At 46.1% G+C, this 22,224-nt stretch overlaps 2 protein-coding genes across 2 annotated transcripts; one reads left to right on the top strand and one right to left on the bottom strand.

The window, feature by feature from the left end:
* The first annotated feature begins 967 nt into the window (after positions 1-967).
* Positions 968-16,122, top strand: LOC149366103 (mpv17-like protein 2). Its single transcript, XM_089548613.1, has 5 exons — positions 968-1,338; positions 1,867-2,102; positions 5,919-6,047; positions 8,296-8,340; positions 16,002-16,122. Exons 1-4 carry the CDS (start codon positions 1,170-1,172, stop codon positions 8,332-8,334), a joined length of 573 nt encoding a protein of 190 aa, XP_089404739.1. The 5' UTR covers positions 968-1,169; the 3' UTR covers positions 8,335-8,340; positions 16,002-16,122.
* Positions 10,504-22,013, bottom strand: LOC149366104 (uncharacterized). The gene is made up of 6 exons (XM_089548629.1): positions 21,948-22,013; positions 19,956-20,213; positions 18,144-18,419; positions 14,578-14,847; positions 12,397-12,644; positions 10,504-10,784 (listed from the first exon to the last, which is right to left on the bottom strand). Exons 1-5 carry the CDS (start codon positions 22,008-22,010, stop codon positions 12,420-12,422), a joined length of 1,092 nt encoding a protein of 363 aa, XP_089404755.1. The 5' UTR covers positions 22,011-22,013; the 3' UTR covers positions 10,504-10,784; positions 12,397-12,419.
* Positions 22,014-22,224: the final 211 nt, after the last annotated feature.

Genomic DNA, 22,224 nt, shown 5'->3' on the forward strand with positions numbered 1-22,224 from the left:
GTAGTGCCCCTGTCATATAGCTCTGTATTTTATAATGTAGCAGCTAAAGAGCCTGCGAGCTATGTTTAACTGCATTGTGCTGTGGTCTGACGAATCCTTGAAGAGAGCAATTCGATCAGTTTTATTTGTTTGAGCATTGTCTATAACTTAATCAAATTGTTATCTTAACATGCTCACAATATGATTCAGAAGTAGCTTTTGCAAACTCAAAGCATCATCAGTGTATTTAAACACGTTTTTGCAGCGTTTTTTTTCTCGTTTTATTTATTTATTTATTTATTTATTTATTTATTTATTTATTTATTATTTTTTCAGGATATGAATGCCCATGGTGCAGAAGAGGTTCCAAGCCGTTCCCTTGACCGTCAGCACAGTGCATCTTGGAAGTTATAAATTACGCATAATCTTAAAATAAAATACGTTTTGTTTTCTGTGCGGCAATAATTGTTTGACGCGGAAATATTGAATATCTTTATTGCCCTATCGCGCGTCTGCGAAGTTTTTTGCACTACCGCCAAGCAAGAAGCTGAGCGGTTGAAAATGTTTGTTCGTGAAGCGATATCTTAACACTATCTAAGCTCAACAGCGTGTGTCGTGTGAGGTCGCCAATTGTCTTGAGCGAGTGAATGAATGAATGAATGAATGAATGAATGAATGAATGAATGAATGAATGAATGATGGAGGAAGGGAATGATTTAATGCCTTACGCTGGATTGGTACAGGGGATCTCATTGTGAGAGCTATTTACAACTGGCAAAGTGTTATCCATAAATAAAATTGTATTTCTCGTTAATGAATCCGGGAAATTTTCCCGGAGTCCGGAATGTCTGGTGTATGATGTGGTGCCAATCGTACACTCGATTGCTACTCGATTGCTTTTATTATGTTTGAACTTTCGCGCCATAATTGGCGCATGCGTATGTAAATACCGCGACGTCGTCCGAGCAGTGCGACCAATGAGATGATTGCGATAGCACGTTGCGAATTCCAGCGCCGGTGGTGTGCTGGCTGGCCGTTGCATCACTAGGACGTGTTTATAATTAATGTTTCGAAGGTTTCGTCATGTGTAAGCAGCTGGTGGAGTCGACTCTTATGCCCTCCGTTATTCTTAAAGACTGAGCTAACCCTGATAAACCTTTCCGTGCCTTTGCTAAGCGCCGTAAAGCGATATGCCCGCTCTCTCCAAGCTCAAGTCGGCAGTAGCCTCCTTATTTACCAAGCACTTATTTGCTACGAACGTCGCCCTTGGCACAGGCTTTATGATGATCGGTGACAGCATGCAACAGAGCTATGAAGTATACGCTGGGAAAGAGAAGGGATTCGACACAAAAAGATCGAGTAAGTTGCCCCGAATCGCTCACCTCGCGAGCGATGTCGGCTGCTAGCGGAGCTGCAGTGTGTTTTGGAGTGCCTGAACTCGCTCCATTTTACCAACAGTAATGAACTATAACAAAAAGACTCGCGGGATTTTGAATCATGTTAACTACTACGTGTCATATACGTGGCCAGTGTGTGAAGGGTTACCGGTACGATCCTTGCTTAGTACTTTATACGATGTGCATGTTCAGGTTGCTGGTCATTCGCTGTGTATGATTATATCATTTTTTCCTTCTGCTAAGATGAGTGGGTGAAATGTTTTGAAGTAATTTGCAGCCGATCGATGTCGTGGCCTAAGCTTGTTGGAGATTTAAAGTACGATAGATCGTGACGATTAAGGGAAAATGACAAAGGCGCTCTAGTAAGCTTTCTCGTTCGTGGTATGCTTGTTAGTTTATTTTCACTAAGCGCGATGGGATTAGCTAGCAGCCGAACTATACTGTACTAGCTGATTCAAGACTGTGATGTGCATTCGTTTTGTATTCACAGAAAATATGTTGATAGTGGGCGGCACATTCGGTGTGTGCGGCCACAAGTGGTACTCATTCCTGGACCGCAAGTTTCCCGGGAACACTTTCGGAATGGTGGGCCGCAAACTACTGTGCGAATTTGCGATCTGCCCGCCTCTTGCCTTCATCCTTTTTGTCGGCGTTGGAGCACTAAACAGCAAGCCTTTCAAACAGAGCGTCTCCGAGTTCAAGAAAAACATCGTCCTTTTCTGTGTCGTAAGTTGATTTTCCTGTCTAGTTTGAAGCTAGCTGCGCATGAGTTGCGATGGATATAATAAGCTTTGGAGAGGGCCTGTTGTGTTCATACTTGAGATGTCAATCAGACACAGGAGAAGAATATCAGGATACTGTGCATTTCCAGCTGAAAAAGCACTTTTCTAGTTGAATTTCCAGCTGGATTGGCTGGAAATTGCACTTCCTTAAGCTTCTAGCTTGAAATAGAAAATTTCGAAGCTGTAAGCAAGAAATATCCCGCCTGGACATGATTTCCAGTTCCATAGCTGAGCTGAAATGGTTTCCAGCTTTATTTGTAACCTGGTTTCCAGCTTAATTCAGAATCTGTGTACACTGAGTATGTGTTTTCCACCACTGTACTGTTACCTGCATTGCCCTGCCCAATATATGCATAGGTGGTAGGAGCTTGTCAAGCCGCATAATGCGGCATTTTACTCCCATGCGTTCCTCGAGCATGTATCGCTTGCTTAAGAATGAAAGAAGCAGAAAAAGAGGGCATGATTTTCGATTCCATAATCCAGATGGAAATGGAAACATTTTCATGTGGGGAGGAATATGTATGTATACTTTTCTATACTTTGTCACCAAAAACATTTTCTTTGCACAGTTAAGCAAACAAGGGAAGGGGAATGAGAGGCTCGTTATAAATATGAGAGAAGCCAACAGCCACAGAAACCAAGGAGCACGGGATTTTTTAATTAATTTATTTTTTGTGGTGTTGATCAAGTAAGAATATTACTGTCGCTTAAAGCTAATTGATTAGAAAAGCAGAAGAAAAAACAACCACATGCCGCCGGTGGGATCCGAACCCACCACCTCCGAAATACGCGTCCGGTGCTCTACCTCTGAGCTACGGCGACGGCTGTCAAACCTTCTGCTTTCGGGGGTATTTATGTTTACAAATAACCTAACCTTGAGAGTGTTCATCAGCGCCACCCACGTTCGTAAGCGGCAGACGTGGAACGTCTGAGTTACCGCTGGTGTGACGTAGAACGCCATCGAACGGCGAGGGTGGAAGCTATGTGAGAACCCTCTTATGCTTCCTATGGCGTCAAGGCTGCCAGAACTGAGGCCCTCGCTAAGCAATTAAGCAAGCAAGGGAAGGGGAATGAGGGGCTCGTTATAAATATGAGAGAAGCCAACAGCCACAGAAACCAAGGAGCACAGAGGATTTTTTAATTAATTTATTTTTTTGTGCTGTTGATCAAGTAAGAATATTACTGAATATGTTGTCGCTTAAAGGGACACTGAGGAGAAATTGAAGTTGGCTTGTATCGACAGAATACCAGCTCCTGATTACAAAAACGCCACTCATACTGACAACAAAGCTCTTGTAACGTAGAAAAGAGCAAGAACCAAAATACAGGTATCGCCGCCACAGGCCAAACTTGCAAGTACAAGCGTCATGACGTCATATAACAAAACAGTGTTGCTGGAACCAATGGTTCTAGCAACGCTAGGACACGAGAAGCACAAATCACTGAGGCGCAGCCAATGCATGCGCAAATCTCCTTGACGTCGCCAGATGGCGCCACGTGCCGGGCAGCTACGCGCTCGCCTGAAGCATCGGGACCAATCAGCGCCTGCTCGCCGGCGTTAGGCGGGCTCCCGGTATTCCGCTAGCGGTATCAAGGTACACGGTATGCTAAAGGTGTGTATTTGCGAGAACTTCGTTGACGACTTCGAGAACGAGATCCATCGTAACGCTCGCAAAACGCCGGTGCAAACGTAAGCGAAGCGACTGTAGCGACGGCCGCAATAGCCGATAGATGCCTTCAACGTGCGGCCAGCGGTAGCTTTCTTTTCGGCTGCTGCTAGGCCGCACTGCTGGTAGCCAGAAATCACGGAGTCTGCATCACGTCATGTTTCACGTCACTTAGTCCTCTGTCGTCATAGCCGAATCCCAAGTTTGAATCACAGCGGCAGGAAAAACCTTTTCAACTTCGAATCCAAATTTCTTAGAAATAAATGCATTTTTCGCTGCCGGCCAAGTGGCAACAAAGCCATGACATGCCGAACTATCGGATTTTGCTATAAAAAATATATTAATAGTGCTCTCCTCAGTGTCCCTTTAAAGCTAATTGATTAGAAAAGCAGCAGAAAAAACAACCACATGCCGCCGGTGGGATCCGAACCCACGACCTCTGCATTACGCGTCCGGTGCTCTACCTCTGAGCTACGGCGACGGCTGTCAAACCTTCTGCTTTCGGGGGTATCTGTGTTTACAAATAACCTAACCTTGAGAGTGTCGGTTGTATGTTGTTATCAGGATTGCTGTCTCTTTTTTGTTACTTAAACTGTTGCTTTAGAATACTTGTCCGTCATGAAAAAAAACTGCGTACTTGGGATGTAAGCAAAGTATTACGGACAGCATTCCTCCATACTTCAACGGAAGATATTTCGAAAACACCAAAGAGGATTGCGGAACATTCTACTTCATTGTAAGCAGCGCTTGACTGACATCTGTCAACTGCAAAGGCGGCAGCTGATTTTCACAGCACTGAATACATGTTTTGTGTGCCTACACATGTGAGATACGAATGATTTGCTTGTCAACAAAGTGACCTGAAACAGGACTCCTGACAATGTCATACAATTTTGCCTTATTTGCACAATTTGAATTTTTATATAATTAAGGGGACACTGAAGTTCGTTTCAACTGTGGGTGTATGCTGTACAGAAAGCTGTATGTAATGCTGGTGGCCATTTGGCCCTGTAAACTTTTGTTTTTTCTAGAACACAGAATACAAGAAGTTCTCTGGCAACACTATTATTGTGCTATGCTTTTGTGCTACGCTGTTATGCGCTATTATTGTGCCTGCTTTGCTATCGAAGCCAGATCGACAAAGTCGAGTCATACAAATGGCTTCGAACGCTGTCATCATCATCATCATCATCAGCCTGACTACACCCACTGCAGGGCAAAGGCCTCTCCCATGTCTTTCCAATTAACCCTGTCCGGCCGCTGTATCCCTGCAAACTTCTTAATCTCATCCGCCCACCTAACTTTCTGGCACCCGCTGCTACGCCTGCCTTCTCTTGGAATCCAATTCGCTACCCTTAAGGACCAGCGGTTATCTCTGGTCCTGTAGCTGTAACTCTTGTTATAGATGGAATTGCACGGATGGGATTAGGTAATCTGTGAGAATATGGAGGCACAGTTGGAGCAGGGGCGGGCTAATTGCAGGTCACCGACTGAGACGGGGCTCTGTCCTGCAGGCTGAAGGTGATGGTAATGATAGTGGATGCATTGAGAGCATGGCATTCGCAAGTCTCTTGATAAGGGGGAGGCGAAACGGTAGCAGGGAAAGTATGGTACACAAAATTTGTTTCCTCCCCTTCCCCATGTCTAGGGGGTGGCTACTGCACCACCCCCCTCCCCCTCCACAGATGCCATGAATATAGTCTAAAGTGTCTTGAAGCCAATAGTTGAAATTGTCTTCGTTGCCCTTTTTAGTGGGAGCGGTTCATAAGACTTGGTACATTCCTGGCTTGTGTAGTTGCACAGTGCCTTTCACATTGCAAGCACGTTGATCAGTCTATATTCTGGCCTTTTCAGTTACATTTGTCATAGCATTAAGCGTTGTGCGACCATTTCATAAAGGTTGTGCACTCTACAGCAAAACTATTCATGGGCACCTCAGACCACATGTGAACCGCAAGCACAGTACGTTGCGGTGCTTGTGAATAACCAAACTTTTATGCCAGTGGTGATCTCTTTGTAGCATTGGTTGAAAAAGGAATCGTTGAGCTGCTCGAATGTTCCTAAACTGAAGTGTGTCTTGTTCTTCTTTGCAGGCGGACTGGGGATGCTTTGTTCCGGCACAGGCTCTCAACTTTTTGTTCCTGCCACCACGCTTCCGATTTCTTTACGTCTGTGGCCTTACTGTGGTCTACGATATTTTCCTCTCATTCATCCTTCATCGGGTATGTGCAAACTTGTTTAAAGGAAGGTTTTGTTTTCCTTGCACAGGCAGAACTAGAGCAGCAGCAATGAATTAAAGAGAACGTGGTGATTAGGATGGGTGCCGAGAGATTGGTTATTTGCTTGTGATTGAGTTTAATGGAAATACCCAAAACTTTTATTTGATTTTGTTGCATTGCACATGCAACACTACTACCTTCTCTTTCATGCCTGCCCTTCTTGTTATAGCATATAACCTACACCTTAGGCTGTTGATATGTGCATACTGAAAAAGGATTAAGTTCCTGACTGTAGTTGATTAGCAAGAAGCTGTAGTATACCTTAAGGAACTGAGGTTTCAAGGTACAGATTGAGAGATGTCTGTGGTCCTCCTCAGCGGTGCTTTATTGCGTCTTTGAGCAAACTGCTTTTGCTCTGTTGATGGCATAAGGTGAAGCCATGAGCTCATTCTATGACTGTCCATTTGTGGGCAGACAAACCCTCTCGTGCCAGCTTTCTAATCCTCATGGTTAAGGGGGGATGAGGGTCTTGAAAACTTGTTTTTTATTTTTCGACATAACTTGTTGAAACTTAGCACGCAGGTGTATCATAGAATGCTGATTTCAAATATGCATTTAGATTTCAAATATCTCACCTGGAAGAAAAATTATCGCGAAATAACTTTCAAATTAGGCAATTTTGTACGGGCCTTTATAGTAATTTATCAGTTAAAGAATGATTTTTTAAGAATAAGCAGACATTTGCAAAGGCCCAGAGCACATCCTAAAGCTTTCTATTTTTCTTTAAACTTGATAAATGAGCAATTAGGCCAAGTGTGGGCTAATTACTGCGACGTCATTTTTTCTTTCCAACTTTGTTGTTTATTTATGATCAATAAAATTAGTTTGTAGACATTCTGTTAGCTTTAGGATGTGCTTTGGGCCTTTGCAAATGTCTGCTTATTCTTTAAAAATGTTTATTGAACTGATAAATTACTAAAAAGGCCCGTAAGAAATGACCTAACTAGGATTTTTTATTTTGCCATATATTTCCTTCCAGCTGAGATATTTGAAATCTAAATGCATATTCGAAATCAGCATTCAATGATACACCCAGGTGCTAAGTTTCAGAAATATATGTTAACAAATAAAGAAAAAGTTTTCAAGACCCTAATCTCCCCTTAAGCTTACCCATTCAGCTTGTACTGCTTGCACTTGCCAGGTTTCTTGGCCAATGTGCAGGGTTGCTTTGTAGAGTCACATGAATCATTGGCAGTGTTGTTTGGTTGAAGAGTATGGAAAGAATGTCATGCTTGGTCTGTGTGACTGATTCTGGATTCATGTTACTGATAATTGCATCACTTCAACACATGCTGAATCTGGCACACTACAGATTACTGTGAGGCTACGGTCTGAAGGCTGTACTTACAGCATATGGAGGGTTCAGCAGTTTTCATTTTAATTTAGAATCAAAACTGCATCTTAATGTGGTCGGCAGCTCTAAGACCACTTTGCAGCATTGTGTTCTAAGCAGCAGCTTTTATTTTCTCTTTGATTATTGTTTCTTTTATTTTTCTGGCAATCAATGTTCACTGCTATGAATTGCTCACCTGTTTTTCTGTGTTTTTGTCACTTCACAAAGAAACTATTTGTTTAAAAATGGCCACCATGTGGCTGTAAATGCTATGTTTAAGTTTACAAAAGTTCATACTAGTACATTAAATGCGCCAGGCTCCCATCTTTAAGCTCGGGGGGTATCTTTAACATGTGGAATGATAGCTGTGTGCTCTTTGAGGTAGGAGCAGTGTAACTGAGTTCATTATTAATACTAGGCTTGTATTTGCATCTAGTGTATTTGAATATTGGGAGTGAACAGTTGTTTAGACAGTTTTCTTGCTGTGCTGGTGCATGCAAATAGGCGGTAGCAGGTTATGGGAAATTAGTTCTTTCTCACAGCCCCATAGCTTTAGTAATTTTCAAGTGGTTCTACAAGCTTTAAAGGGCTTAGCTACTGGAAAACCCTAAACGGCATTTCAGAGCAAGTCTTCTTATTCTGCGAAACCAAAGGATGTGTTTCATTGGGCAATTTGGATTCAGATCGTAAGTTCTGATTGGTCTGAGATGGTTTGGTCCCTAGACTCCCTAGACATGTTGCTTGTTTACGGATTCAGAGATGTGCTCCGGAATGTTGTTTGGAATCTGCTGTGCATCACTCTAGTAAGGTAATTTGTTTCAAACTTAGTTTTCCTTTGTTCCCATCTTTCTTTTCCAGGACTCTCATGATGAAGAAGACAAAGCGAAAAGTTTATAATGGAATGTAAGTTCAATTGCCTCCGGCCCGCCATTGCTGTGCTCTGCGACAACTTTTTCTGGCAATGGAGCAGAAGCTATGGAGCCGAAACATGTTCTCTCTTCCTAAGCAGCTTAAAGGTGCCCTGCGACATAGATAAAGCATGGGGTCTTTACTCTTTCTATGCAGAGTAAGGGACATTGTGAGTCCCGAACGCGCAATGAGATCACCGAAATCATAATATTTGATATTTTAATCTTCGCTAGAAATGCTTGTTTCGAGCTGATGGTGTCGCAACGCGGCGGCCATTTGCAGCAGCGGAATTGAGGTGGCATCCAGATAGGGCGCTGCATTTCTCATTGGTTGGGCGTCCAGTTTGCATATTGTTCCTTTATACTTGCGAAATGAATCCAAAATATTATGTCTCTGAGCACTGAAAGCTTTTTGCATGCCACAAAAACTGGAAAGAAGCAGGGAAAGCGAACGAAAACTAACAAGAATACAGCTAGGGGCGACACTTTCCATTCCGCTTCAAACCTTGGTGGCGGCTAGCGTTGTTCAAAAAACGTTGGCTCAAAACAGAAAGCGCGCACGTCGAGACCGGCCGTGACCATACCAAGATGGCAGCGAAAAAAAAAGCCAGTCGACACACCTTGTCCAGAATTGGGAAGAGAAAGGCCGGACAGGAGACGGGAGTCGAGTTTGGGGCGGAGTGGGGGCTACTGCCCACAGCCTTTCAGTCCGACCTAAAAAGAAACTTTGGGGAGCTTCCTTTGTTGTTAGTCACCCCTGCCCTGACTACGGCGTCGCGTACACGGGGGCAGACGCCGTCAAAATGCGCGGCTGTCTGCAGCCCCGACAAAGCAACAACTGCATGCACGCTTCCGCTGCGTGTGCGCTAGGTGCGGTTCTGATTGGTAGCGCCCAGTCTCGGCACTGGGTGAGTGAAATGGGCGAGTGAAGTGCGTTTTAGTTTGAGCTTTTCATTTCGAATTTTCAGAGTGGAATAACTTTCGTTTGCATGCTCCGATTTCAATAATTCTTTTTGCTCTGGTCTCTGGAAAGCATGACTAATCTATTTAATGATATTAACTGGTACTGAGGAAATCATCGCGAGGCCCCTTTAATGTAGTCCCAGGTTGCAGTTAGTCTTCTTTTGGTACTTAGTATACTGTTAATATTCATTATTTGAGGCATATTTCCAGAACAGCTGTCAATTTTCAACTCTAGAAAGTCAAGGGAAAAAATTTTCTGAATTACACTGAATTTGCTAGGCACGTCCTGTTGCAGGAAGCTCCCATAGATGGCACCACCAGCTACATCAGTGACAAAGTGGCGGTACCGCAGAGAGCAATAACCAGGTGGCCAGGTGCATTGCTGTGCAGCTAAACCACTTGGCATTATTTCATAGTTATGGACACTCCACCCCCGTAGCCTTCCCTTCATTGCTAGGAAAAGCTGTTGCCGAGTCTAACAGTGCATATGTTGTAGCAGTGCGAGTCACGACAAAACTCGGTATTGTGACAACACAACTTTTTATTGAAAAACACACTATCGTTTTCTCCCGGAATGTACAGTTCCAGTAGTCACACTCCTATTATTTTCCACCTGTTTATGATGACGACGAGAGTATATGTAGTATTGTTTCCGCAAACATTTCAGTCGCACTAAACTTCGTTTGGCTTGGCAGACAACGCAGCCAGAAAAAAGAACCCTAACAGTGCCCTTTTTTAACGTCCCAGAGAGTATTTAGTTGCACCAAAAAGTCCCTACACTAACGCTGGCAGCATAACTACGCAGTTTGTGACCTGTCACTTTGGCAGCGTTTTTGTTGCTCCTTTCAGTTCAGTCTAGCTGCAGCTATGAGAAGTTTGTTGACCCTGAATTCCTTTGTAAGGTAATTTCTGTTGAACATGTTAACTGCTGTCGCTCTTCGTACCGCAACAGGCTCTCACTTCCACCTCACTTGCATGCTTTCCGTCTCGCGAACGAAAGCAGTGTGAAAAGAAGGGCATGTTGTGCTGTGCGTGTGCACTTGTGAAAGATTAGTCATGCAAGCGTGCGGCCATCTCAGGCACTTGGCTCGTCGCAAACTGGAGAAAGCAGGCTACAAGTACAAGGGGACAGATGCACTTCTTAAGTGGGGAGTCGAACACGGTCTCCACTAGAGGTGCCCCCCCCCCCCCCCCTGGGTTGAGAGTATAGTTCCCTTGTATCGCAGAAAAAAAGGCCTCCGCTCTTTGCCTTCACACCAAAACACATGGAAGAGAACTGCTGGCTGAGGTGTGCAGAGTCCTTGTTGTTGTTGCAAACATTGGAATCTCTACGTGGTAAAATGTGTCCCAGGCGGAAGCCATCGCGCCACCGCCACTGGGGTGCTTCCTCTTGGCAGCGTCACAAAGGAAGCTGGGGAAAGAGCTTTGTGATGAAGTGATGAGGGGTTTGATGCCACTTCCGTTCAGGTTGCATTGCTGTAAAGACAAAAGAGGAAATGATTTTTTCTTTTTACTGCACACCGCATATTAGAACACGCTGTTCAGGTTTGAAGATCAAGGAGTCTGGCCATGAATTCTGGCCAATGTATGAAGTAATGAAACGGTGTCAAGTTGGTGTTAACTGGAAGTCTGTAGTTTTTCCGAAGGAATTGTTCCCATGAGAATAACAGGAGCAACAGTTCATTTGGGCCTCTTTCTTGCACGCTTATCGTTGCGGCTGTTACAGAAAGTGCCAATAGCTACTTTTGCATTTAGCCCTTAGTGTATTTACAGGTGAAATCAAAAAATGGGGAAAATACGACTTTATCTGAATCAAAAGTTCCAACCTTCATGGTTATGAATGCTTACCATTTCTTACTACCAATATTTGTGGATACTCACTAATGCTCACTGCTGCCTTATAGCTGCTGCATTGTAAAGCGTATTTATGTCATAATTCGTTTCACTGGAGGTGCTCTCCTACTGTAGTCGAATTAATCCTACGTGGCTGTAATTGCCAAACTAAATGAGTTGTGATATTATCTTCATATATTTTATGCCATGTAGCCAGTTGGTTCCAGTTCACTAGTGGTTATTGTATCTTGCTAGTACTCTGTGTTTAACCCTCTAGTAAGAGAACAGCAACTAATGAAGTTATTTTTTAAGCTGCATAGATACAGTAACGTTATAGCTACGAAGTTCTTTTCTGTGGTGAAGTGTTGATTCCTGTGCAGGGCTTTCTGTCTTGTACTATCCTCATGTATACTGAGCCTGCCACGGGCACTCAGTGGTTAGGGCACTGGGCTGTTGAGCCTAAGGATGTGGGTTTGATTCCGGGAAAGCGCCCGTGTACTGTGCGATGTCAGTGCATGTTGAAGAACCCCAGGTGGTCGAAATTAACAACCCCCCACTGCGGCCCCTGTCTGGTTGCATGTATCTCTCGCTTCTGCAAGGCTTGTTTCTTCTTACACCGACGGCATGGTGGCCGCCATTTTTGTCGACTAGGGCACTATGAAAGTGCCTGCTTATCGTTGCCTACTCCGATGTGCACTGTGAAAGCGGTAGCTGCCCCCTATATGGAAGCTCTGCGTGCATGGTTCGCCGTCATGGCAAACGCGGCATCACGTGTAAGCGACAAACAGAGCTCTTTGGGCATACCAGTTGGGAAACTCCGCTGCAAAAAGTGAATAGTCTCAGTAGCTGCTTTTTGGGTGCTTACTGATGGCGGCGCCATCTGGAAGCGACAAAAGTTGTCGTCATATGTCACCATTACCTTCTGAAAAGCGTTTCTTTTTTGCTTCTTTTGCCTCTTACTTCATATCTTTATATCTATGGAATTTTGTTAATGCATCTTTTCCTCCGACTTTGTTGCCAGGTGGTTTTGCGTTTGTTGACAATCTCGAAAGTTGCAGCTTGAACACAGTTTACCTATTTGACCGCGAACGTCACTGCAGTTCGTAAAACCCGAATTTTGGCGAACTAGGACTGTCGTTTTTCGATACATGGATCCTATGGGAAGTTCCCAACTGGTAATATCGAAGAGCTCTGGCGACAGAGAGCACATTGAGGGTGTCTCACACACCCTCATGCAACGTGCATAGCTGCTCACACTGTTTGTGTGCCGTTCCCCGCTCAGTAGTCGTCGTCGTACTTGACCGAGCTCTGATGCGACTGTGGCGAATTGGAGGCGGCCCCCTGGCGGTAGAGGTAGGCGGGGTTCGCGTCGTTCGCCGGCGCCTTAGCCGGGGCTGGGATGATGTAGGTACGCGTCGGGGGAAAGCCGAAGCCACCTCCGCCGCCGCCGGATCCCCGGCTGGGCTGGGCTCCGCCGAACTGCGCGGGTGCCGCTGCGGGCTGCTGTAGGTGGGGATAAGGAAGCAAAAAAAAAAAAAAGTCACCACTGATAATGATGATAGGGACCTTATTGGCAAGAGGGCCATGTTTGACCAAAGAGTGTCAAAGAATTATTCAGTTAAGTACAGCGCTGGATGAGACCCTCGCGTGTTTATAAGTACAGCAGGGTATGGCAGTATTAGTATTTAAAATGCAGTAGCACACAGAAGCACTAGGTGCAAAGAAGCATGCTATGACAAGGCTACTTTTTAAATTCTTAAAGGAAATTGACCTAATAAAAACTTGGGGCACCTCCTTAACCACATTCTTTAAGAAGAAAATGTGATAGCATTTGGAAGTTGGTCCACACTCCAAAATTCCAGGGCACTGCCTAAAATTTGGAAGTAGGCCCACCCCAGAAAATGGATTAAGGTGGATTAGTGGGTGGATTGAGGTGGATTAGTGAGTCGGATTAGTATAATCCCCGTATGATAACCCAGTGGAAGGTACTTGAACATTCTAGTCCTCAGATTTTCAATATTGGTGGTGCTGATTGGTGACACGAGCCTCTCGACCACTTAGGGTATTTTGTGACACACAAACTGGAAGTTTTTGGGATGACGACAAACTTAAAACTATCTAGTTAATAGAGCAGTGGTTGGAGATTTGCTTTTTTTTAGCCTATGGGACACAGGCTCAGCAATTTCCAGCATCGTCAGTGTAAGGCTATTTCCACCACCACCACCACCAAAAAATTTACGTATCCTCACTCTAGCGCAAAATAATCATGCTTCTGTGTTCACTATGCTTTTATTTCCTTTGTTGTGTTTTGTGTCTGCATCTGTTGCACACATGCTGTGTACAGAAGCCTCTGTACACGACATCTAACCCTTGAATGCTATGAAGAAATGCCTTTGTTAGTTCATGGTGGGGCAAACTTTTGGTGGCAGCTGGTGACGTGGTGCAGAGGCCAGAGGGCATCCTCATTCATACGCGTTCTCTTACTCCTGAAGGGAACAGCTGCACATACGACTGTTACAGCACAACACTAATTTCCGTCATCTAGCATGCTCCTGACTGCTGCGAAAAGCCACTATAGTGGAGATATTCTGACTTCTTTGATTCCCCATTTTTCCCCGTTATCACAAGAAAAAGAAAACCGCCCTCCCGTAGGGAGGAATTCTTGGTAGCTGTATGACAGCTGTAATGACCTCCGCTTACTCTTGAGCCACTCCCCATCCCAGATAGCCCAGGCTCGCCTAGTGCCAAATGTAAGTCATATACAAAGGGGGAGGGAGCTGTCTAAACGCCTCCCCTCTTGGACTGCTGCAAACCGGTTCCGCTGCCGTTTCCACCATGCTAGCGCCAAGTGCACACAACAGTCCAGTGAGCAATATGGCGATGCCTAGGGAGTCCTTATTGTAATGGTCTATAGCAGATTTGTTTCCAACTCCTTGCTGTGACCGGTTTGCTAAACAACGTTAACAAGGACTTGGGAGAGGAGGAGCCAGTGCAAGGGGGACTGGTACAGGGTTGTCCACTCTTAGAACGCGCTAGCGCATGGTCGTGCTCTTTGGAGGGTCACTGCATCCGAAACAGATGTGCATCGAAGCTAAGCGGCAGATGACACGAAGCACCACGTCCAGGTACACTTTCTCCTGTGCCACTTTGCTGTGATGAGCGACTGTGTCACACGCGGTGGCCCTCTGAAGAGTGCGGCCATGCGCTAGCGCATTCTAACTAAGAGTGGACGACCCTGTACACACTCCAGAAAGAGGAGTCCTCTCACTCGCATTGGGGTGCCTCGAGGCCAGCGCCACCATGCACTAGATGCTGGCATGCATGCACTGCATGCACACAAGTGCATGCACCGGCATGCACTTGTGTGCATGCCGGTCTACGTCTGGCGTGTGGAGTGCGGGCAGGATGGCGGTGCTCTGAAGATGCGCGCATGTACCTGTTGGGAGTACTGCGGTGGTGCCTGGGGCTGGAACTGCTGTGGCTGGAACTGGGCGGGGGGTCCGCGGGCCGGGGCCTGTCCCCTGAAGGGTGGCTGCCTGGCGGGGGGACTCTGTGGCTGGGGCTCGTACTGGGCCTGCTGCTGAGGGGGAGCCTGAGGGCGGGGGCTGCCGCCGGGCGCGGTGAAGGGGTCGCCCAGCACGTAGCCGTCAGGGTAGTAACGCTGGGCGTACAGCACCGTGTTGTTGGGGCCTCGGGTCTCCAGCTCCTGTTGTCAATGAAAGAGAGAATGCGGAAGTGGACAATTTTAGACGTAGAGATTCTGCATTGTGTACTGGAGCAGGACACGTAATTTGCCTTATTCGGGGTAACCTCGGATGTCCTCGTTGCGAGGTATTGCATTGATGGAGCGACATGCTCAAGCGAGTAGGAGAGTTAGAAGCGTGCTAGCATAAACGGAAACAGGTTAATATAATATCACAGAAAAAAAAATGAAGCTGCAATAATGCTCAGTTGCAAAAAGATAACTAAAGCGAACTGGGCAAAACGATAAAAAGCAAGAAAAAAATTTGTAATGCACACTATGTGGTTGAGTTGAAACAAAGGATGCAAATGAATGCACCAAAGTGACAACATGTCGTCCATTAAAATGTCAAAGCAGACACCAAGACAAGGACAACGTAGTTAGAGGCAGCCGAGAGTCTGATCTAATGATGAGCTTAGGATAATTTGAACTCGACTGGCATGGAACAAGGATAATTAGAAGTCTTCGGGAGATGTCTTTGTCCTGGTCTGCAATAGATTAAGCTCGGGTGATGAAGACTGTAAGTGGTTTTCTTAGTAACCCGACACTTTACTCCAGACAGCAGCCGCGGAGTACAGTGGGAAACTAACTAGTGAAATTGACACAATAAATTCGCAAAAAGGCTAGCGCATTTAAGGGAGTTCGCAGTGCACCGATGAAGAGGAGCACCATGAGCTTATTGGTCTTGTGCGATTGAGAGGCGACGATTCCCCTAGATCCATGCATGTTGCACTGATCAATGCACATCGCACTGTTTGCCCGGTCTGCGAGTATTGTATATGAAAATAGAGTGTATGCGGGATATGTGAGTTGGACTGGGGGGGGGGGGGGGGGGGGATGCATGCAGCCTTAACCTTGGCCTTAGCCTTAGATCTTCTTTGTGGAAAATTGCAATCTGTAGACTATTTGCGATCACAAGAAGATAACATTTCACCCGCTCACACATGCACAGACTAAAAGATGGCTTGCAAAAGTGGAGGCGTGGACACGGGCCAATTTCCTGGTACCGGGAGTAGCTGTGGAGAATATTGCGCAGTTTGCTTTCTAATGCTGCCTAGTTTACATGCTGGCAAGCTCGCATTCCAGCTTAATTATATTCTGCCTTTCTCTTCTTTCAGGCCTTGGACAACTCGGACACCGTCTGAGCTGCAGGGTAGCATCGATAGGGTTGTGTATATAATTAATGTAGCAATCGTGCATAAATTTTTACGTTGATAACTATTTTCTAACGCCATTGGATGTCGTATTTAGTCTCTTCTTGTCGTTCCTTGCAAGTGGCTGTCTGAAAATTAGTGCATATTATACCACCCTGTAGTGGTCTGCAGTTTGAAATCATGAAGAACAGATCACCGAGTGCAAACGTGACACGTTGGTCTTGCAAGTATGTCCATGGTGACTATGGTGGATTTGGAGCTAATGCAAGAAAAACTACAAAGGGACACAAAAGCATATTGGTGTTGCTTCCACGATATGTTTGCAAGGGTGACCTAAGCATTTCATGCTTAGGCACAGTGTGTTAAAGGAATTGTTTCCTGCGTGCGTGAAACGGCTTTTGAATTTCGAGCCGGACATTCGGAGGGTCATTAAGAAAAGCCCACCGTCACGAATCAACTTTATGAAGACCATAGCGGTCGGCTTCCTCACTGTGCAGCTGAGTATTCCTAACTTCATTCACACTGAGCAATGTATAATTAGGTGACGTGGTTAATGCAAGTTGTAGCTGTGCCATTTGTCGAAGTCGTGTGCTGTTTCTGTCTTAGTAATACTGCGGAACCCCGTTAGTTCTAACCCTCCTCATTCGAACTGACACTTTATCGGCACCCTTCGAACTCTTCTTAATTCAAACAGATTTTTCGGCTCTCTTTAAATTCGAATCATTGAAATTTGGCTGTACCATCTTTATAGTGCGAACAAAGATGCTGCTCTAATGATGTAATGCTGTTGTCACAAAGTGAAGGAGAGGGACAAAGCATATGGTTGCAAGCAGATGGAATCATGCTTCACACGGCTCACACTCATTACGTCACACCTTGCTCACTTGTGAGTTGACTAGTGCGTGCCTGGTTCGATGCTGGGGAAACAAATCCCCTCTGGTGTTGCGCGCTCATCACAAGCTGAACTTTCCGGTTACTACGGAAAGACCTGACTGAACCTGAGACCGTTCGGGACATTCTTAAAAGCAAGCATTTGCTCGTGTGCATTTTTTACCGTATGAACAAGGAAACTGACCGCGAGCAGAGACGTAACAAACCAACAGAGTGGCCCCGAAAGGGGGAAAAAAAAGGTGCATGTTTGCACGTGAAACTGTACGAGGTGGTATTGGGCGATGTAACGAATGTAGGCTAATCCGCACTACGGCTTGATCAAAATGCAGTAAGCTCTTTCTTTATGCAATAGTCTCTTTGTTGTGTTTCTCTTAGAGGGACTCTGGGGACATCTTGAAGCTGGCCTGCATCGATAGCCCACTATGTACTAATGACAAACACCCGACTTACACTTAAAACCGGTCGTTTATAAGCTATAAAAGGTCAGGAGATTGAATACAGGTGCCACCAGTATTGGTCGGTTTCGCAAGCACTCTACGATGGCGTTGACACAGTTTCTTTTTTTTTTTGTGTGTGTGTATGTGGTCAGGCTACATTGCCATTCGCTTACAAACTGTGATCACGGGGTCCATGTTGTCCTTGACGTCGTGAGTGTGAATGAATGGCGGAAAAATTTTGACTCCCACTGAATACCATGTATTACAGCGCCACCTATACGAAGGTCATTGGCTTGTTTTACGACATTCGGTGCCCCGCAAAGGTGCACGTGTGCGCCAAGAAAGGACAAGTGTAGAGAAGAGGTGGATTTACCTCTGCACAAGTGCGCATGCGCGAACGGACACCAAAATGAGCGACTACTGGAAACTGATCAGAGGGAGACCAAACGCGAAAGTCTGAATATAACCGTGTAATTGAACGTGGACACCTTTGACGTGTGTCTTTGACGGTATCTTTGAAGGCGATTCTGCGGTCGAAGCGTTCGCAGTGTTTGGTGAGGGTATTCCGCATTTTATCCGTTGCAAAGTTCTGCCTACTAGCGAAATCATTTGCTCCTCTTTTTGAGTGACCAGCTATGTATTGATCACTAATTTGGTCATCTCTACTCACATTTAGTCAAAAACACTAACTGCAGTCGAGGTACTCTGTTCGTAATCCCGAAAGCGTCGATTATGATCTGGCTTGAGTGACGCGACAGAAAAGGGAGGTGATACTAGCCTTGTGCAGGTAGTCGTTGACGAAGAAGAACTTCTCAGCCGTGTTGCAGATGTCCTGGCTGGCGGGCACGCAGTTCAGGTGCACCTGGTGGAACACTGTTCCCTCGGGGCACATCCACGAGTGCTTGGCGCCGCCTACGCAGTAGTGGAACACTTGGCAGTTGACCGAGTTGTCCGCGTAGTAGCCGTCCGTCTTGCCCGAGCAGGTGAACGTCGACTTCTCCAGCAGCAGCGTCAGCGGGTTGGGCTTCTCCTCCTCCTCTTCCTCGCTCTGCGTCTGCGCAGAAAGCGGAGGAAAGGGCATTCGCTCGCGAAAGCGTTTCGGATGGTAGGCTCTCCCGCATTGTCTCTCACAGTGCGGTGAAGCACGCTTCTCGGGGGGAGGACTGTAATAAGGAGAGGGCTATCGGAAAAGGAAAGGCACGGTAACTCTAGCACACCAAGTGGATACCCGAGCCGTTCTCTGGAGGAGGGAATTAAATATTTAAGCGGAAAAGAGGGTGGGGAGACAGGAGTAGGTACACACCACGCAGGCCTAGGGCTTGCGTGGGTGGCTCCGGCTTTTTCTGGGATGAGCAAAAGCTGACACAATTGTATTATTTATTTATTTTTTAAGCAGCAGTTCAGTATAACGCGCCCAATAATTAAATACGTCAGCATTTATTGCGATGTATAGTTTCGGTTTCGGTTGTAAAGAGCACCGAAAACGGTGTGACAGCACCGGTTATTTGAGGAAAATGACCCAAGTGGCTATGTGAGTTCAGAAAGGTGCGAGTCATGACTAACTGGAGACACATCCTTGCAACCTACCCAACAACGACAGCTTGGCGTTCAATCACGGGCACATGCGGCATGAGGATCCTCTGCCGATCGTGAGTTCCGAAGCTTGTATGCGCATACAGGGTGTTTCACCTAAGACTTGGCAGAAATTTTAAAAATAGCCTTTTCTAGTTAGAAAATCGTTTTTTCGGCACAACATTGTCAGTGGCGTAGCATATCAAAATGCAGCTAAGACATGCTAACTAGCAGGCTCGTTAACTAATATCGAATAGTCAAGTTTTTAACTATTACTGTTAGGCTTCTTAATTATTGAGAGGCGTGCAGCTCACCGCAAGTAATGTCCATATTACCTTTTAGATTTTCGAAAACGCGGTTGCCTTCGGTTCTGTGGCTCAACAAATTTTTAATACATCGAGGCAAAATAAACGCGCTTTCGAGAAGCTTGCTGGCGGTGCAATTACTCCAGTGCACGGAAATAGCCAAAATTTGTTAGGCCGCAGCGCCGAGGGTAACCGCATTTTCAAAATTCTAAAAACTGCTGTGGATATTACTTGCGGTGGGCAACACGTCTCTCAATAATTAAGAAGTCTTACAGTTATAGTTAAAAAGTTACCTATTCAATATTAGTTAACGAGGCTTCTAGTTACCACTTCTTAGCTGTATTCTTAAGTACCTCATCGCTGACAATGCTATGCCGAAAGAAGCGCCCTTCAAACTCAAAAATCCTACTCTTAAAAACATTCTCGGCTGCTGACCCGAAAGACGCGGGTTCGATCCTGGCCGCGGCGGCCGAATTTCGATGGAGGCGAAATTCTAGAGGCCCGTGTGCTGTGCGATGTCAGTGCACGTTAAAGAACCCCAGGTGGTCGAAATTTGCGGAGCCCTTCACTACGGCGTCCCTCATAGCCTGAGTCGCTTTGGGACGTTAAACCCCAATAAACCAACTTAAAAACATTGTAAAATCTTATGTGAAACACCCTGTACATATAAACGAAGTAAGCTGGTGCGAGGGACGAAGATAAGCCTCGCTCACCTGCTGTCCTCCCCCTCCCTGCTGCGACTGCTGTTGCGTGGGCCTGGCGAGTCCCCCTCCGAAGGACTGCACCGTGGTCCTACCACGGGGCGCCGGCTGCCCCTGGAACTGGTCGTAGCCCTGCTGAGGTGCGGCCTGCACCTGGGGCCGGAAGGACTGCGCCTGCGCCTGCTGCGGCTGGTAGTGGTCGTAGCCCACGGGGGCCGAGCCCCCCCGGCTGTTAGCTCCGCCGGGCTGGTACTGCACCTGCCGCGACGACTGCGAGAAGGGGAGGGAACACCTGAGGCCTATATAGTGATCGCGCTGTCGGAATAACCGAAGTTGATCCCATTAGTGTGTGGCGTATTACGGTGATACCGACTACACAAGTGCCAATCATTTGTAGTAGTAATTGCAAGCTGTAGTAGTAATTGCAACTAGCCCACCAGTTCATGTAATTGCAAGCCGCCATGGTGGCGCAGTGGTTACGGTGTTCGGCTGCTGACCCGAAAGACGCGGGTTCGATCCCGGCCGCGGCGGCTGGAATTTCTTTGGAGGAGAAATTCTAGAGGCCCGTGTACTGTGCGATGTCAGTGCACGTTAAAGAACCCCAGGTGGTCGAAATTTCCGGAGCCCTCCACTACGGCGTCCCTCATAGCCTGAGGAGCTTTGGGACGTTAAACCCCATAAGACTTAAGGCTAAGTGGTAATTGCAGGGTTGCATTAAGCACATTTCTCACCATATCTGCCAATGGAAAGTTGAAGTTCCAGCTGCCATAGACTAGAGGCCTGTTGTATGATCACCGGTTGCAGAAGTTAACCGTATCGGTAAAAAAAATTTTAGCGTGCGTGCGGCTACGTCAGCTGGTGATGAAATAGTTTTAAATTTTGCAATAGATTTTATCTACGGTCTTAGCATGTGTTTGCAGTTTATTGTCCTGGGGCGTTTAGAAGTCATCCCCATAATTTGCTTATTTTAAATAAACTGCAATTATATCTTATTTTTTGTTTAATTTCTGCATTCTCGGGGCTAGTAATGACGAAATGATGGCAGATCATAACTTTGCCGGATATTTTCAACGCTTGGCCACTACAGAGTAGCCAAGCTGCAGTAGCCAAGCTGACTCTTGTTTTGTTATATAGTGGCGCAGATAAAAAAAAAAGCAAATAAAAAAGAAAACGGACAGGGGCGCGCAGACAACGGCGCATGGAGCTGATCGAACCCCAGGTGGTCGAAATTTCCGGAGCCCTTCACTACGGCGTCCCTCATAGCCTGAGTCGCTTTGGGACGTTAAACCCCCATAAACTAAACCTTATCCTCCTGTTCAGAGCTCTGCAGTTTTCCATCTTAACCATGTAGCTGCCAAACCCGCCGCGGGGGCTGAGGGGCATTGGCGTTCGGCTGCTCATCCCAAGGTCGCGAGTTCGATACTGGCCGCATTTCAATGAAGGCGAAATACAAAAAAAAAAAAAAAACCACCCGTGTGCTGTGCTGTGTCCGCGCACTTCAAGAAACCTCAGCTGTTTTAAATTAATCCGGATCCCTCCACTATGGCGTTCCTCATAGACAAAGCGGCTTCGGGGCGTTAAACCTGATAATTGACAATTCCAGGCAGCTGCCCACGTATATACACTGTTAAAAGAAAAGCGTGAAAAGGGAGTGAGCTGGAAGTGCGATAGAGGACAACTTACTCTCATTCTACTCCTGTTTAGGCGTATTCGTGTTAAGATGTAAACGCACTTCGCGCAGCCTTTCAAAACCTCTTCTAGCCCCCGGCCAACAACACTAAAGAAATGAATGTTGAACACTGGCACTTACCGTTAACCAATGCGTACGTCGGAAAGTGCAGATTCTCATGTAAATGATATTTAAGAAAACTGTGCTCAACCAGGCGGGACGACTAAATGAACGTCGGTCCCGCCGTACCTTCGTTCAGCTTGGTTGCGCCTAGCTTTCTAGATAAGGCATACGGCTGGTATTTTGATACGTGGGAAGATTTCATGCACACTCACCCGCTGTGCAGACACCGCTGTGAGGGTCACGAATACCGTGACCGCCAGCACCGTGGACCTCATGGCGAACCTGCGAGGAAAGAGGGAGCACATTCATCACAAGGTTGATCGTTGACGAACTAAGTAAACTCGTCACGCTTTGATGCCATGAAATGAAGTGGCGTAAAACGTCGCAACAAAAATTAATGAGCGAGTTCACTGAACAGACCACCGTGTCGGAAGCAGCATTAATCGAAAAGAGTGGTCTTAACCTCTTGTGGCGCGACAAGTGCCTTAT

The sequence above is a fragment of the Amblyomma mixtum genome, chromosome 1 (genome assembly GCF_055824585.1).
Source record: "Amblyomma mixtum isolate Tamu chromosome 1, ASM5582458v1, whole genome shotgun sequence".
NCBI lineage: Eukaryota > Metazoa > Arthropoda > Arachnida > Ixodida > Ixodidae > Amblyomma > Amblyomma mixtum.